The sequence below is a fragment of the Talpa europaea genome, assembly GCF_964194135.1.
Source record: "Talpa europaea genome assembly, chromosome: 6".
Taxonomy (NCBI): domain Eukaryota; kingdom Metazoa; phylum Chordata; class Mammalia; order Eulipotyphla; family Talpidae; genus Talpa; species Talpa europaea.
The window spans coordinates 15,498,244-15,515,060 of NC_140072.1; the positions used below are offsets into that span (position 1 = coordinate 15,498,244).

Sequence of the window (16,817 nt, forward strand, 5' to 3'; positions counted from 1 at the left end):
GACACCGCATATCTTTTCCAGTTTCAAGGATCAGTCTACAAGGAGCAGAAGCTCAAATGGTAAGTACTGTGGAACCAGGGCAAGATCCTGAGGGAGCCTCAGAGGTGACCTGGCCTCATCTTGCTTCACTGTTGGGAACCCACGAGCTAGCCAGACGCCGCCTTGCTCCGGCTCCCTGGAGCAGGTGGCAGAGCTGAGAGCAGCTCCCTGGCTGACACTCTGGTGTCCTCGGATACCCCGGCTCCTCTGGGTGAATAAGGGAGGAAAATTGGGAAAGGTTGAGTGTGGGTTCCATGCATCCCACCACCTATCTCTGCAGGGTGGGCCTGGGTCCCCTTCCAGCTTTGGGCCAGACCAGCGATGGGGACGGGGTTCTGGAAAGAGCTGTTCACCCCATTTTGGCAAGTCTGTTGCCACCTGCGGTGTGTCTCTGGCTCAGGAGGGCTAGTCCCGAACCAGAGCAAGGCCGTGTCAAAGCATCCTGTGGAACTGACCGCAGCAGCGGAGGGAAGGGCTGATGGTAGGTGGCGCATGTCTGACAGCTGGCGTCTGACTCACTTGCAGGACTGGGCAGAGGCCACAGGAGGTGTGCCAGCACATGGTGACAGGTGAGCCTCGAGCTTGCACAGCAGAGTCCAGTTGTCCCCATCCCTTCCAACAGCAGCATTTTGGTCAGGGAGGAGAATTCCCCCGTGGAGAGAAGCGGGAGGCATTCTGAGAGGACAGACTGAAAAGCCGCACTGAAAGGAGGCCGTGAGAAGTGTATCCCAGGGTCTCTGAGCAGGGAGAAGCCAGGGGGCATGGGCTTCAAATTAGGAAGTAGGGGATAGGGGTGGGGAGTGGCTGGGCCAGGGTCCTGGTTCCCCCGCAGCAGGACCCCAGGGCTGACTTAAGGATTTCTCTGGGGAAACCCAACACAGTTCCCTGCCCCACCCCCAAGGCGAAGACCCAGTCTATTTCATTTTATGTAACTCGCATTTGTAAAATATATCAGTTGGGTTCAGGAAAATGAAATGAAGAAAATACAAAATTGTAATCCCACATTCTAGAGAAAATCATTATGAATCTTTTTATCTGTGAACATGCTTATGAATATGCTATCTCTAGCCTGCTTGTCTTTTTTTTTTCTTTCATTTACTGTCAGAGGTCCCTCATGACTCTATTAAGTCATCCTGCAACCCGAGTCCCTTAACTCCAGCTCAGTTAGCCTAGTGGCTTGTTAGCATCACCTGTGCTTGGGGCTCATGTGTCAAGAACTGGGAAGCCACTTTTCACCTCCTAATGAGAGTGAGGAGACTCAGACTGCATCACAAATGCTCTGCTGAGCTGACACTGCAGTGGAGCTCGATGTCATGTGAGGTGGCTGGGGCCCTGTCAGTTCAGCCAGGGACTTCACCACGGGCCTGTGAGTAGGCTGCCGGCAGGCCGGAATGACAGGCAGATTTGCGTGAGACGATCTTAGGTCATTCTGATCACAAAGAAGCAATACAATACAAATACCTTTGATCTGGAGAGCCAATCTTTCCAAAAGACCTAGCTCCGACACTCACAGTGCCTCACTGCCACCTACACCCCCCAACACCCCCACTTTGTAGTCTTCAGTTGCCCTTGAATTCTGTTTTCTCACCACATGTGGGAATGGACTCTTTCTGCAAGCTGGCCAGGGGTTAAAAAAGCTTATTTGTGTTGAGAATCAAGACATCCAGTCGCACACGAGTTGGGTGGGTGCTCCCGCTGACAAGGCTGAGTGACTGTCTCCTGCCGTCTGGCCCTGCTCCCCACACAGTCAGCCAGAATGGCAGCCACCTTCAGAGGAGCTACACCTGCCTCTGGATTCAGCTCCCACAAAGCCCCAGGCATTTCTGGATGGGGCCAAAAAGAAAGGGAGGCAGGGTGGGGGTGGAGGCATCACCCCCATGTCACTTTCCTCGGTGCTCTGCCCTCTCCTCTCGCGGAAGCAAGACAGTGAACTGCTGGTGACAGCGCTATTTTTAGCGGTCCTCTGGCTGTCAGCTCTGGGACATGAGCTCTGTGTGCTCCCCAGAGCTTTCCCACCCTGCTGTCACTCTTCAGGGGGAGGTGGGGGGCTGGGAGGCAGCCTTCCCAAGTCCTGTCCCAGCCCTGCTTTCCCTAACGAGCTGATAGTGCATGGCAGTAAAAAGCTTTGGCATCTGGAGCTCTGATCCAAGTCCCAGCAGCTTCTGTTAGCCATGAGAGCTTCGGTGGCAAGCTTAGCTTCTCTCAGCCTCAGTTTCCCCTTCACACAAGTAAAGTGTATAGTGCTGGGCCTGGCCTAATACTTGAGAGATGCTAGTATTTAGCTCAGTTCACTCCTGGGGGTCTGCTGCTGTGGGAAGTTGACCTTAGAGCCCATTCACCATGTGAAGGTCATGCTGGGAAACAGGGGGAGCCACCCTGGCACCTCACCCAGTATTTCTAACCCTAACCCTGCAGTTGTCAAGGCAACAACCTCAAAGCACCTCTCTCTCTAGTCCTTTCAGATGTCATCAGATATTTCAATCCCTCTGTCCTGAGGCCCAAGTGTGTCCCTGAAAGAGAAGTGGTGCCCCACAATGGAATTATGTAAGTGTCTTCTGGCTCTTTCCAGGGCTATGGACACCTGATGATCTTGAAGATACATGCAGGAGTATTTGGGAGGGGGATCGGGCTTACAAGTCCAAAGTTTAAAATAGGGGTCTGCATTAAATCAAAATCAAATGCATTTCCTCCTGCATTGCATTGATTTCAGTCTATCTGATGAGCCTAATTTTCAGTGTCCACCCTCCAGAAGGCAGGGGCGCTATGGCCTCAGGCCTGGGGACCATGCTCAGAGGGACAAGGGCCTAGCTTCCAGCCTCAGCAACATTCTGCTTTTTCTCTCTGTTCCTCTCCCTCTGTGCAGAGACTTGCAGACTCAGGCCATGGAACTGGTGAAGAGCATGAAAGTAAACCAGGTAAGAATCTCTCTGACCCTGGGGTCAGGGCACCCTGTGTCTGGCACCTGTTGCTCTGGCCACTGCACTCTGAACTCAGCACCTAGTGTGACCTGGGCTTTCCAGAAATGTCCTGCTGTGATGATCCTTTAGAGGCCATTAAAACACAGGGCCACTTTTTACGTTCTGTCATCTGCCCAAAGTCCGACTAAGTGACTTTTTGCTAGGGAGGAGGTTGAGAACTGGGGTTCCAGGATAAGACTGGATTAAGTGTGAACCCTGAATTCCCCACTTACTAGCTGTGGAATGTTGGCTAAGGCACTTAACCTCTCTGAGCTTCAGTTTTCCTATTTCTGAAATGGGGATAATTGAAGGGCCTGCAGCACAGAGTTTAGGGGAATTAGATGAGGTAGTGGATGTGCCTGGCACAGAGGCTCAGTCAAAGCCTCTGGCTGTCACTGTTGAGGTGTCAATGGCTGTTAATATTCCAGGTCTTAGGTGGAGGCCTCGGTATCCTACACTCTGGGGCCCTGCATTTCAGATACTACCCAATAACTCATATGAGTTTGTTATAAGCAGCCTCCCACCTTTTTTGTTCTTCTTATGGGCAAGTATCAAACAAACCAGTTTGCTGCCAAGCTGGCTCTACCCAAGTGCTGGGCCATGACCACTGTCTCTACTGTCCCAGCCTGTCACCCTCTCATAAGAGTTCAGGCAGTAAAGCCAGGTCATTGCCTGAGCTTCTCCGTAAGGTTGGTTTCTCCCTCACAAGAGATCTCCAGGATTGCTGGAATAATCATAAGAGTCTAGAAAATAGCCTGGAGGTCCTGAAGCCAACCCCAGAATTTTACAGATGAGGAAACTGAAGTCCCAAGAAGACACGTGGCTGTCCAAGCTCACAGAGGTAGTGAGAGCTGAAATCTAAGGTGCCTGATTCCCAGCCCAGTGTACCCTGCTGCCCCCTAAAAGTCAAAATGAAAGTTCACTTTTTGTTCCACAAACAGCCCATGCTCATTATAGAAAATCAGAGAACACGGGTCAACAAAAACTTTAAAACCATCCTTAGTCTAAGCCCTGGAGATAATAACTGTTGATGACATAGTTTCATGTTTTTTTCTGAAAGCATGTGTTTGATAATGTCCTAAAATGGGGATGGAATGTAGATACCTTTTATAACATTCATAACCAATATTATATATTCAATATAATATTGAATATCATAGTCATTACATTTTCCAGCCTGATTTTAATGGCTACATAGTGTCCCACAATTTACACAGTAATTCCCTCCTTTAGACATTGATATTGTTGCCAGTGTTTCACCCTGTGACTAGCCTTCATCATTGCCTTCCTGGGTGGTTACACAACTTTAGATTCCCACCATACACTTTTTAAAAAATCCATAAATTTGATTTTATAGGGGTGGGTAGATGGCATTGAAAGACGTGGAAGAAAGACGTTCTTTTGGTAGCAACTCTTACCAATGTCTGTTATTTTTTTAAGATTTATTTATACAAGAACTGGGGTACAGGCCAGAGTCATAGAGGGTGAGAAGATTCACCAGAGACAGAATGGGGAGCAGAACAGGCAGACAGACAGAAAACACTGCTGAGGGGAGCAGCAGGCGTGACCGGAGAGGTCTGCTGTGCCATGTGGGTCTCTCCCTTGCCAGCCAGAAATCGGACCCGCGCTACAGAGGCTGCGGGCAGCTTCACAGCACTGCGCTCAATCCTCTGTGCCAGGAGGGAGGCCCACCAAGGTCTATCTTTGATGCTGTTCCCTTTTCTTCAGCAACTTGACTTTCAAAATGACTGGAAGCTCATCAATGTGTTCTTCAGTAATGCCAGCCGGTGTCAGCTGTGTGCCCCTGCCCAACAGGTAAATGCAGACTGGGAGGGAGAGGGGTCGCAACACTGGGGAGGGAGCATGGAGCCACCTTCTTGACACCTGTCAGGCTGGGGCACTGCTCCTGAAGTAAGGCAAATAGAGGTATTGAAGGCTCGAGAAACCACATACAGGGACAGGTGTTTCTAATTTGCCAGCCTGCATTCAGAAAAAGGAAATGTGCAGATAAGCTGTGTCAACAATCATTCTACTACTGAGCAAAGCCAATGTCCAAATAAACATCACTTTACCTCATTTAACTCTGATCTCACTTAGGCACTGAATGTAAGAATCCAGCAAGATGTGTGCTCCTCTCAGCCCTTTGGAGTTTTGTTCACCATGAGCTCTGACGAGACCCCTGTGGTCTTTGTAGCAAGCTGTGCCTCCTAGACTCTGGCTTTCCTGGGAACAGGACCTAAAGCACATTGCTTTGCTTTTTTATGTGGCTATCTGTGACTTAACATCTTTTCTTTTTTGCCATTAAACTGATCATTTCTACTTAAGAAATTTCTGTTTTAAGAGAGATAATGACAAACTAGAATCTGTCCATGGAAAAACCAGGATAATGAAATTTCTAGAAATTATCTTAGATGAAATAGTTGAAGAATTCAACTACCTATTTATTGAACAAAAGCAGAGTAAATGAACAAGGGGATGTTTTGATCTGAAGATAAACAGCTTCAAACGTTCAGAAAACTATTACACACACACACACACACACATTCTCACACTCACACTTTAGTACTTTTCCAAACAACAGAACTTGAACCAGAACTTGACACATCTTTATTGAAGAGTGTCCAAGTGAAGACCAGTTGGAAGTTCAGGGTGGCTCAGCCATCTAGACCATGTGACATAAATGCCACGAGACTTTTCCGGAAAATGAATTCTGGTGGCCACCACACTGGTCCTGCCACTTGTGATGGCCCAATTCTCTGCCCACTGTCCTCTCAGCACCTCCACCAGGCCAAGGCACAGGCATGGGTGACATTTCTTGACATGTGGTCTGTCCTCTCTTCTGTGACCCCTCCCACAATCTGTACTCCTGTCTTCTAACACCCATGCCCCACTGACTCCTGGCACACTGTCAGCCCTCCCCTCCCTGCCCCCACCTTAGCGACATTGGGCCCCGGAGAATACTGACTGAGGCCTGCCGCCCCTCGCCAGCTCTTGCTGAACAACATTCCCACAGGAGCTCCTGGGTTGGCAGCATTTAGATCTTAAAGGTTTGTTGCTCTATTTAACCCTCTACTTCCTCCCATGCCAAGTGCAATTTCCATGTCCTGTTTTATTCTCTTCCTCCCTCATGGGTCATTATGCACACCAGCATTTTTGGGCGAATTGAGGATTCATGCATTGACATGCTAAAGCATGCATTTGGGCATTGCTGCATTCCTCTCTACAGCCTCTTGTCCATCCGTCCATATTCCTGTGTAAATTCATTCTCTTCTTCATACACAGGCACATGCTGCTCTCTTTAGGATGAGTTTGTTCATGCTTGAGTGTGCTTCATTTTTTTTTTAATATTTGAATGCAATCATTGATGCTTATACTCATTCATCATTTCTTCCATATACTTGTGCTACCTTCAAGCTTTCCTAGGGTAATTTTGCATTCTTTCATGGCATTTATGTCATCGAGCATTCTTGCTACAGAATGCTCATGCCTGTGTGCATTCATCCATTTGTGCATTATTTACTTTTGTTAATTTTTAGGTACACAAGCTGTGCACAAATGCTTCCTCCTCCCAAGAAAAAAAAAAAAACAAAACATTGCAGTTAAAGCTAAAATATCCTTTGGCCACCAGCCACAATCCACTCCCTCTTATTTCTAAACTTTTTACATATCTATGAATCCTAGTATTATTTTGCATGTGTGTGTGAGAGAATGAGAGAGAGATTTAATGTAAATAGCATTTGTAATTATTGAGCAATTATCTTCACTAACCAAGTATTTTTGCGAGTTAGTCATGTCGATACGTATGAACTGAGTTTATTCATACTTAGAATCGCACACCTTTAATTTGTAAACATATGACAGAAGTAATTATGCCTTGCTTCTAGTTTCTAAGTGGCTATAAGCCAGTGACTTGATTCCATAAATTTACTTCATTGTAACAATGCTATGAGCATCCACTCAGGTTTGCTCTTTAATGCCTTTTTCTTCCATCTTGATTTTCCTTTTGTACAAGCACCACCAGGCTTTGGAGCCTGGACTGAACCCCACTTCCTTCTTTTCCCCACTCCTGGGCCTCCTCTCTTGGCTGCCTGGGCCCTTCCTTCTCTTCCCTCTGCTCCTCCACACACTCTGGACCCAGACTTGCCTTTTACCTGTAGCGTCTCTGGTGGCATCTTGGCCACCACGCCCTCTGCTCCTCCCCCGGGAATAGCCCCACACCCCACTGGAGTTCTTACACTGCATTTTTATACCCCTAAAACACACCCCAGGCATGGTCTGTCCCTCAGGGTTGTTCTGAAGACCCCAGGGGCCTCGGGAGGAGCCTCTGAGGGCAAAGGCAAGGCTGAGATGGGGGCTCCTGGTTTCCCCGACTTCCCAGGGCAACTCTGCCTGTGCCTGTGTCATATGTCAAGTTGTCACATGAGATCAAGGTGTCTTACTGTTAAGGGGAAATGTTAAAGTCCTGTCCTGGTCTGCTCAGAACCTGGAATTCTGAAGAGAACTTTGGCTTCTTTCAAGGGGAATAGGTAAGGGCCTGGATTTGCTCATTAAGGGTGTCTTAGGGCCAGAGTCCTGCCAGAGCAAGCTCGTGCTCTCCCCTTGGCGGGAACAGTGCTCCCTTGCGGCTGCTTGGTGGGTCCAGCTGCTCTGGGGTAGAAGCTTCAGAAGTGGACAGTAAACTGGGTCATAGCAGTGATGGGGGATGCCAAAATCTAGTTTTATTCACAAGATCAAAAATAAGCTAAAGGAAAAGACAAAAATGAAGGGAAAAAACCCAAAATGTATCACACTGCAAGAAATGCACACGTTTATTCACTGCAAATGCTTAGAAATGGGCATCAACATTTTGGAAGGTAGACAGGCAAGTAGGATGCAAGAAATGGAGATAGGTCTCTTTTGGCTAACTGAACCCACTTCCTTGGGGATAAAACCCAAGGAAATAATTTATTAGAAAAAGTTAAACCTGGCCTTAGCACATCATTGACACAGAGCTTCCTTCTAAGTCTGGGGGCGGAAGATTCAATGGAAACGTGCAGGTTTATTTGGACAAAAACTTTTCCTGACTTTGGGTTCAAGAAGTTTATTTTATATGACCTTATAAGCAGGGACATCGTACTGGGGTGGCATCTTCCCCTAGAGTTAGTGCCCTAAGTGACAACCATTCAGTACCTGAAATGCCTGGGTGGCCCATTTCATCTGCAGCCCTGAATAAGCAGAGTCTCTAAAGGCAAGGTTCACCCTCAGGGGAGAACCACATGGGGCTCCCCCATTTCCCTGGGAATGCTGGATGCCCCAAATGTGGTACAGACCAGGAATAAAGACACTCTCCTCTTCACAAGAGAAAGTGTGAAGCTTAGTGTCAACCTCAGGGAGCGACACAGCTGGACAGAGGCTGTGGTCACTACTGCGACAGTGGGCAGAGTCGGCTTCCAGAGGGCGAAACCGGCACGGAGACAGGGGCCGGCGCTGCCCTCCCGCAGTCCCAGCGCTGTGACTGGCAGCTGTCTCCAGTCACTGCTTGTGTCCCCTGGGGAAAGAAACAACTTCCAGACCTTAAGGTCGGAGCCAAGACCCTTCAGGGGACAGCCAGCCAGTTCGCAGGCAGGTTAGGAGTTTGTAGTTGTTGTAAAGTTGTTGTTGTTTTTTTTTTTTTTACCCTGAAAAGTTAAACCGAGAGCTTTGAAGTACACTCGCATTTGTTTTCATCATCTACAAGGCATCGGCTGGGTGGCAGCTGTTCTTAAGCATCAGTGACAGGAGCCCTCTTCTCACTTGGGGCGAGGGTGTCGGGAGAGGTTAGAGCACCAGGCAGAAGCTTTGAGGTACATCTGCCTCCTTAGATCCAGGTGTCATTGTGTTCCCCTTTGAACCTGACTCCTTCAGGTAAAAGCTATTCCGTTTGCCTTTGGGAGACCGTCTGCCCTCCCAGCCCTCTCTGTGAGCTCTAGCCCTGACCTCCATTTGTACTTCCCTGAGATGAACTTTTCATTTGCGGGAGTTCAGTTTTTCCTGGTGAATGACAGATCGGGGAAATTAGAGAAGGAGAAGCAGAGAGACCTGGAGGCTCTGGGAGCGCGACACTTTGTGGGAAACAGGTCTAGAGCCAACCTTTGTCGCCATCTTCTCGGCCAAGGGCAGGCGTTGGGGAGGGAAGGCGCAGGCTGGCTGTGAGCCTGGGCGTCCTTGCTCCTGCTCCCCCATCCCCACCTGGCTCAGCACATTTCTCCTCTCACAGCAGAGTTTCGTGTCAGATGCCATGGACAAGCTGACTGAAACCCTGGACTACCTGTACCGTGAGGTAAAGCTTGTGGGTCCCCAGTGACAGAGGACCACATCCTGGGAGTGTCCCTGTGGGTGCCTTCGGGAGCCAGGAGGAAGCTGCCCTGCCCAGGATTGGTGGGGCGGGCTCTGGCTCACTCTCAAATGGCCTCCAGTGGGATGGGGGGACGGGACTCCTAGGGGGGAAATGGAGACCCTAGGGCAAGAGAAAACTCAGGAAAAGCCAGTCGCTTTTCCCTTTGTGAGAACACAGGCTGTGAATGAAACGCTTTCCTCTTGCCCAGGTCATTTCTGACAGAGACTTCTGGGAAGGAAGGGGGAATATAGTCCTTGCTGAGGTCTGAGTGACCCCATTCCTTCCTGAGATCTGACTGAGTCTGGGGCAGTGACAGCCTGGAGAGGCCTCGAGGACTTTCTTGACCATGATGAGTGCCTCAGGTTCTGGGAATCCCAGGGAGCTCTGTGGCTCTCACTGCACTCCTTTTACCCCTGGAGGGCGACTTTCAGTCAGGAAGGCTCTGTAGCCTGTCGCTAGCATGGTGGGGGCTCTGTCCAAAGTGAGGGTGTGATGACACTGCTGGAGTGCGCAGCTGGCATTGCTGCGCTCACCCCAACCAAGCATCTCCCAAGAGGGTCTGCCTGTCATGCCCACCCAGAGCCCAGAACCCAAACCGGGCTCAAGCCAGGGGCCCCAGAGCAGCCCCTGGGCAGTGGGGGTGACTTACAAATGATGTCCTTCTCCTGTGCATCCTCCTAGGTGCCCAAAGCATTTGTGAACCTGGTGGATTTCTCTGAGGTTTTGTGGGATTCTTCCTTGTATCTGGGGCCTCAGCTCAGGTAAAAAGGGCCATGGAAAGGGACCAGCATTTTCTGTGTGGCTGCCGTGTGCCAGGTGCCATGGGGATGACTCCTTCACATACGTGAACCCAGTGAGGACAGCCAGGAGGGTAGCAGGAAGGAAGCCATGTGTGCACCCAGCCGGTGATGTGGGGCGGCTGGATGCAGCCTCTGTCAAGTCTCAGTCTGGTGGATGTGGTTCTGGGTGCCCCTACCCCCACCAAAATCATTCAAGAGTTTAAAAAAAAAAAAAAAAAAGCTTTAGCAAAACATCCACATGCCAAGAAGTGTTACTTCTGGAAATTGGAAAGACAAATAATTAAGCCTAAAAATATTTTATCTTCACAGAATTTGATTCCTACATATTTACAAATTTTTCATAGAATTTAAACCCTGTGAACCCAAGAAACCTTAACATTTCTGACTTTGCACCCAGAGAAGTTCATGTGGGAAGTCAGGACAGATGGGTCCGGGTAAGAGAGGACGAGCTGAGGGAAAGCGGGGTTTGCAGAGCAAGCAAGAGTAAGGGGCACAAGATAGGGGAGAAAGAACTGGGGGTGGGTTCTGGTGTGGGGAGCCACAAGAGGAGGCAGTGTGTTGGGAGACAGAGGGGGCGGGAGCGCCTCTCCACATCCCTTGCCCACACTAGAGAAGGAAAGGATGGCGGGGAACCAGATCTATTCTCCCGCCATTTGCTTCCTTCCTTCTCCTTCCCCCTCCAAGACTTCCAGCTTCTCCCTCCCCACAGCCTACGCCACTCCCAGGTCTCCTGGCCCCTGTGTCTCCCAGGAGGCAGCCTGCATGGCTCACACCGCCTCGAAGAGCTCACTTCCCCCTTGCTCTAACCCGCAGCCCTGAAGCAGAGTCCTGCGGGTGCTCAGTGGAGACCTCGGTGCTGTCCAGGGCTGTGACGCAGTGGACCTATCAGGTCTGGGCGATGGGGCGCTGGCTCACAGGCGAGGGGCCTTGTGGAGAAGATCAGGGGTGGGAGGAGCAATTAGGAACCAAGTTGGGTCCTGTGGGACGTCCCCAGGGGAATTCGGGAACAAGTAGGGGCCATGTTTGGGGGTGTAAGACTCTGCCAGTGGAATTCAGGCACCAGAGAGGGTACTTCCTGGTGATAATGCATATTCCTGTACGTAAAATGGGAACGGCAATGCTGGGGGGCTGAGTAGTGATACTAAAGGTAAAAGATGATGAAGAACTCTGGAAAGGCTGAAAAGCCTTTGATCATGATCCCAGCTTGTGCCACTATGGCCTGTGACTGGTGAGCTGGTTTTGCCCAGCCTGGGCTCGGTCCCCAGACTACAGCCCCAGGTCAAGTCAGGCCTCTTGAAGATGTGCTTTCCAGTTTAGGGAGGAGACCCCAGGGGAGTGTGAATGGTTCAGAGGAAGCTATTGTCTCTGTCAGCACCCAGCTCAAAGCTCAGTTCCTACTGACAGATGTTAACATGATGATTTTAGTTTAAGAAAAAAGTTACACATCAACCTGCGTGGCACTTCTCTCACTCTGAAAATGAGGGCCTTCTGAGTAATTAATGGAAAATCCCTCCACAAGACTTTGCCCTTGAGAGAACATGGGCTCTAGCCTAGTGCTGGCCTGGTCTATGTTAATACTTGAGCTTCTAGAAAATATATTTTGGGCCTGTGTCTGTATTACCAGCTGTGTCAGAAGAAAACGAAAACTGAATTTAGTTCATCCAGGGACCTTGAGGTGCGAGATGAGAGCTCCAGAAGAGCACTGAATTCAGAACAGCCTGGTGTGCTGGGTGGTTGTGAGGTGGGGGCGGGGGGGGGGGGCGCCGAGCTCCCTGGCCAGGCCGGGCTAGCTGCCCCACTGGTGTTCCTGGCTGCACGCCTCTCTCCCTTCTTCAGGAAGCCTGGCATCACCTCCTGGCCTCCAGCAGGTACAATGAGCAAGACTCCTTCGCCCTGGTCTTCCAGCCGTTCTTCTATGAGGCAGACCTGACCCCCCTCTGGGTGAGTGTAGGGGCCCTGAGGAGCCTGGCCACACACCCTCCCTCTCCCCCTCACTTCTGCTGAGGCCCGGATCCAGGGGTTCTCACCAAGTCTAGGGTGTGCAGTCTCAGGAAAGTACTGCAATGGTTTCCTACATTCTTGTACAGTTTCCCCATGGGCCTGGAGAGCCCTTGGGGCCAGAGCCCTGGAGGTAAAGAGCTGGGGCTCCAGTCAGAGGGCTCTTGGCTCTGGAGGAGGCCAGCGTGTTCCCTCAGGCAGGCGCTTCAGCTCTCCGTGCCTGGCTCGGCCAGCATCTGTGAAGTCAGGGCCCTCTTTCCTATTCCCTCCCTCTAGCGTGGGGGTCAGGATGGTCAGCAAATAACTCAGAACCCCCCCCAGCTACTGTCATTCCTGAGGGGAGAATTTGTCAAGTACCACATCTCACCTCTAGCTTCTCCTCCCTTTCCCCGGCACCTTCCTCTCCATCCATCCCTGGAAGGTTTGAGCTGTGCCTGTGCCCCATCTCTGCAGGTCACTCGGCAAACAGCCCTTGCCCAGTGGGCCAGCCCACCAGCACCCCCTGGGGTCCATGTGTGCTCAGCAAGTTCTCAGTGGTGCCCCAGGGTTTCATCGGACACTTGCCCTCCCTCCCAGCTCCTGGGAGGCCTCCAGACCTCACCTGTGATAAAATAGAGGCTTAAAGGGAGGAGAAGGAATGTTAGTTCCTAGCACTGCTCCCCCCTATTGAGACAGTCACCCACACACCCCAGCCACCACTCCTTCTGTTGACTCATGTGGAGCACCCAGCAAACTCAAGGAGGAGCCGGACCTGCTCCAGGGGAGTGGCCCTGTAGGTACCCACCATTATGGATGGGGGAGGGCAGAGAGAAAGCACTTGGAAGAGACAAAGCCACCCCATCTCTGACAAAGAGAGCTACAAAGTATGTGGCAGGTCCTCCCACCTTGGGGGCCAGCAGCGGTTCTTATTGGTTCTCTTTCAGGAGAAACGGCCACTGCAGGATCCCACCACACTGGCCTTGCATCTCTGGGATAATATGGTGAGCGACTGGGGGTGCTGGGAGGTGACTGTGCCATCCTGGGGGCATTGGCCTGCAGAAGGGGATGGTGAGGGCTTCACTACCACGTCTACTCTGCCCACTGCTTCAACAGGGGCCTGCAGGACACCAGCAGGATTCCAGAATGGAGACACAGGTTCCCCCGGGACCCCACCCATATGCTGGGATGGCCCAGCTCTGACATCCTGGCAGTTCCACCTTCTCATCTAGGGCAGAGCTGCCGTCTCGCCAGTGAGCCAGACTCTGGGAGCAGCAGCCTCAGTCCTGTTCCTCTAGAAGGCAGGGAATTTCCTCAGAGTCCACATGGAAGGCTTCATGTGAAGTGGGCACTGGGGGGTGGGCTCACGTTGCGATTCTGGTCCAGCTTACAGGCCATCATGTGCTTTCAAAGGCCCAGGGTGGTGCTGGGGATGAGCCTGGACTTTAGAGAGATGAAAACCTGGATCAAATCCTAATTCTGCTTCTCATAAGCTGCAGGCGCTTAGGTCTCAACTCCCTCTTTGCAAAACCCAGCTCATAACCTTTGACCCTACATGTCAAGTGTGTAGCTCACTCCTAGCCTATAGTAAGTACCCCACACATGACAACTCTTTTTACTAGAAATATGACAGGCTTTCCCCAGGCCTCCAGGCGCCCTCCAGACTATTTGGGATTACTCAGTCATGGAATTGTGACTTTCCAGGGCACCAGACAGACCTGATTTTGCCATTTATTTTTTTCCCATCCAAGCTGCCCTATTTTTAGAATTCCAGTGACAGAAACTTGTTTTTTTTTTTCTAAATTTCTTTCTCTTCAACTGGTGTGCTGAGCTGAGCTCGGTGAGCAGCTGTGCTTGAGTGTGAGTAACACAGTGGGTAAGGAGGAGGGGCCGGTGACTGGCCTCAGGCAGCCCATGCCAACAGAACCAGCACCCTCTGGAGAGGCACCCCATTTCCTTAACAAAGGGCCCCTGCAGTGGGCCTGGCTGCCAACCCCTCTTTTTATCATCTAAGTGGCGATGATCCCCCATCCCTCATTTCTGAATTCTGGACATTCTAGTCATACGGGGACTGTGCCATGTCGCTCTGTGCCCCTATTAATGACTCTGGCAGATCCAGGACCTGTCACTTGGCCCCCTCACAATGGTGCAAGCTGCCTCCCGTGACAGGGTTGCATTCCCTCTTGGACGTGGGCACAAGGGATGCATGAGGAGAGGCCTCTGCTTTACACGAGAAACCTGTGCTTGCCCCTCCTTCCTATTCTGACTCTTCTCCCAGGGAAATTTAATTAGTGAGCTGGCCAGAAGCTGGGCAGCAAGGAGGGGCAAGAGAAGCCAACTGAAGAAAGTACCTGGATGACCCAGGAGCAGTATGACCCACTGAGAGGCTCTCAGTGGGATCTCAGCATCTCCACGGTCCCTTTCTCCTGTTAAATCAGGGGGTGGACTAGGATGCAGAGGCCCCTTGGGTAGGCAGCAGAATCCCCCCAAGGGGAAGGCCACTTACAATGCAGAGAATTCGGATCCCAGTCCAGAATTTCTGACTCGATAGGTTGTGGGATGGAGGCAGTTCTAGTGTGATGCGGAGGCCCCCTGGCCAGGGTCAGGCTTGGAGAACACCACACTAACGTGACGTCTTAGTGGTACCCTGAAATGCTGCCACCTGTGCAAACTTCTCACCTTCCTTCCCAGATGAAGCCCGTGGAAGAGAAAGATGAGACACTGAGTACAAGAGAGCGGAACACTGTGAAATGTCCCCCTCAGGTAAGCAAGAACTGGGGAGGGGAAGGGAGTCTCTTGCTGAACGGGGCAGAGAGGTGGCGTCACCAAGAGAGATTTTCTGTGAAGCGGGCTCTTTCCAGACCTGAGATATTAGCCCCCTTAGACTCCTGCCTGGGTCTGTTCTTCTGATCCTGTGTACTTGACACACCTAAGGTTCACCCCTGGGGGTCAGGAGAGCCGCCGTTGCAGAACCAGGGTCTCTGGCCATCTGTGGAGGGCATCGGAACAGAAGCCCCGGCCCCCAGCCCACCTGGCCTGGAATGTGAATAGTGGCGTCTTAACTATGTGTCTGACGTGCAGCAGGTATAGAATTGATGTTATTGAAGAAACAAATAAGAAAATAACAAATGAGGAAATTCCTTTTATAATTTAATGCTAGTCAAATTTTTTACCTTAATGAATTGGTAAGATTTTTTTGTGACTAGACTATAAGAACTCTATAATTCATCCTGTTTTCCTCTTTGTTCTGACTACCAGGAATTAAGCTCTTTTCATAGAAATATGTTACTTTGACTGGTTGTGTGCGTCTCCAGGTAAAGAGCAAGAGGTACTCAGAGAGAGCTTTCACATCCAGCGACACTGCTGGATGATAAAGCCTGAAGATAGGGGGTACAGTCATGATTAACGACACACTGCTCTTCTCTGCAGGAGTACCCCTATCTGTTCACCTACAGGAACAGTGACTACCCACCCAGGTTGCCACCATTCAACAAGACACTTGAGGTAAGGAGAGGTTTTCTGGGACCTGACCAGCATTCAAATTCACGAGGGCCCCTGCCTAGTGCAGAGTCTTTGGAAGCTTCTGTGTGGCTCTTTATGCCCCAGAACCCATGGGTGGGCCAGGAAGGTGAAGGATGCCCCATAAGTCTCTACAACAGCCTCAGCACCCAGCAACCTGTGGGCTCACGGAGTACGTTGGGGTGCTCAGCACTTCCTGATTTCCATTTGTTTTGATGTGAGACAAGATTCTGCAGGCCCTCCCTAAATCTGACAAGACCCCTGAAACTCAGCAGAGCCTTTAATCTGAAGGGAAAGTTCAGAAAGGTGGAGAGGTGTAGGGAAGTCTGGACGCAGACAGTGTAGTGACACAGAGGCCTCAGAAGTTGGTACATGCCTGCAGGGGCCAGCTCACATGTCCCCACATCCGGCTTGTTCCTTATCTCCCGAGTCTTTCCTGATTCTTCCTGTGAAGGCTGGAGAGGGCAGCCTGCATTCCTCGGAAGAACCAAGAAACAGTGCAAGGCTGACGTCCTCATTCTCGAAAACCAGAGACCAGTTATGGTCGAGAGTTGAAACTAATTGGGTCCTGGCACATCCCCACCCCCCTGCTGTATACAAGGGTGAGGTGTGAGTCAGGTGGTGGAGGCCAGCTGATGACCTGGACCCTATCACCAGAAACACAGCATGGAACACTCGATTTGTCAACTTGTTCCACACTCTCAGACTAATATATCACCAGTGAGGATACACCTGGCAGGCAACATGACACAGGGAGGTGAGAGAAAAGGCTCTGGGTTCAAATCCAGGCTCTTCTACTTATAGGCTCTGTGTCAGGTGTTGCTATTAATTTCACCTGATAAGAAGGGATGGTACATTCCTACAGGGTACAGTCACTGAATACCTGCTCTGTGCAAGTAGAATGGAGACTCACTGAAGGCAGGGGCTCAGACCAGGTACTCAATCACTATTTGTTGAATGACCAACTGTTTGGACGGGCAGATATCAGGCATAAGATGTTAAAAAAAATTAAAAATACATTGCTCGTATCAAGGACCTCTTTTTAGTGAGTGATAAGTACTCACCAATAAGCACTGTGATGGAAGGTTCCCATGGGTGTTGTAGGAACACAGGAGAAAAGCTGAGAGGAAATTGAAGAAGTCTTCTTCACAAAGATACTCATGACCTCAGCCT

The 16,817-nt window shown here is 50.6% G+C and overlaps 1 protein-coding gene across 1 annotated transcript in view; it reads left to right on the forward strand.

Annotated features, from left to right (window-relative positions):
• The window catches only part of PLB1 (phospholipase B1), a gene marked incomplete at both ends in the record, with an annotated part of 133,960 nt that overhangs the window by 53,404 nt on the left and 63,739 nt on the right, over window positions 1–16,817 (forward strand). The window contains 10 exons of the mRNA XM_084236028.1: window positions 2,903–2,954; window positions 4,725–4,811; window positions 9,232–9,294; window positions 10,033–10,112; window positions 10,965–11,040; window positions 11,988–12,092; window positions 13,073–13,129; window positions 14,817–14,888; window positions 15,555–15,629; window positions 15,732–15,816. Coding sequence (XP_084092154.1) covers window positions 2,903–2,954; window positions 4,725–4,811; window positions 9,232–9,294; window positions 10,033–10,112; window positions 10,965–11,040; window positions 11,988–12,092; window positions 13,073–13,129; window positions 14,817–14,888; window positions 15,555–15,629; window positions 15,732–15,816 — 752 coding nt within the window. The remainder of the gene's footprint in view (window positions 1–2,902; window positions 2,955–4,724; window positions 4,812–9,231; window positions 9,295–10,032; window positions 10,113–10,964; window positions 11,041–11,987; window positions 12,093–13,072; window positions 13,130–14,816; window positions 14,889–15,554; window positions 15,630–15,731; window positions 15,817–16,817) is intronic.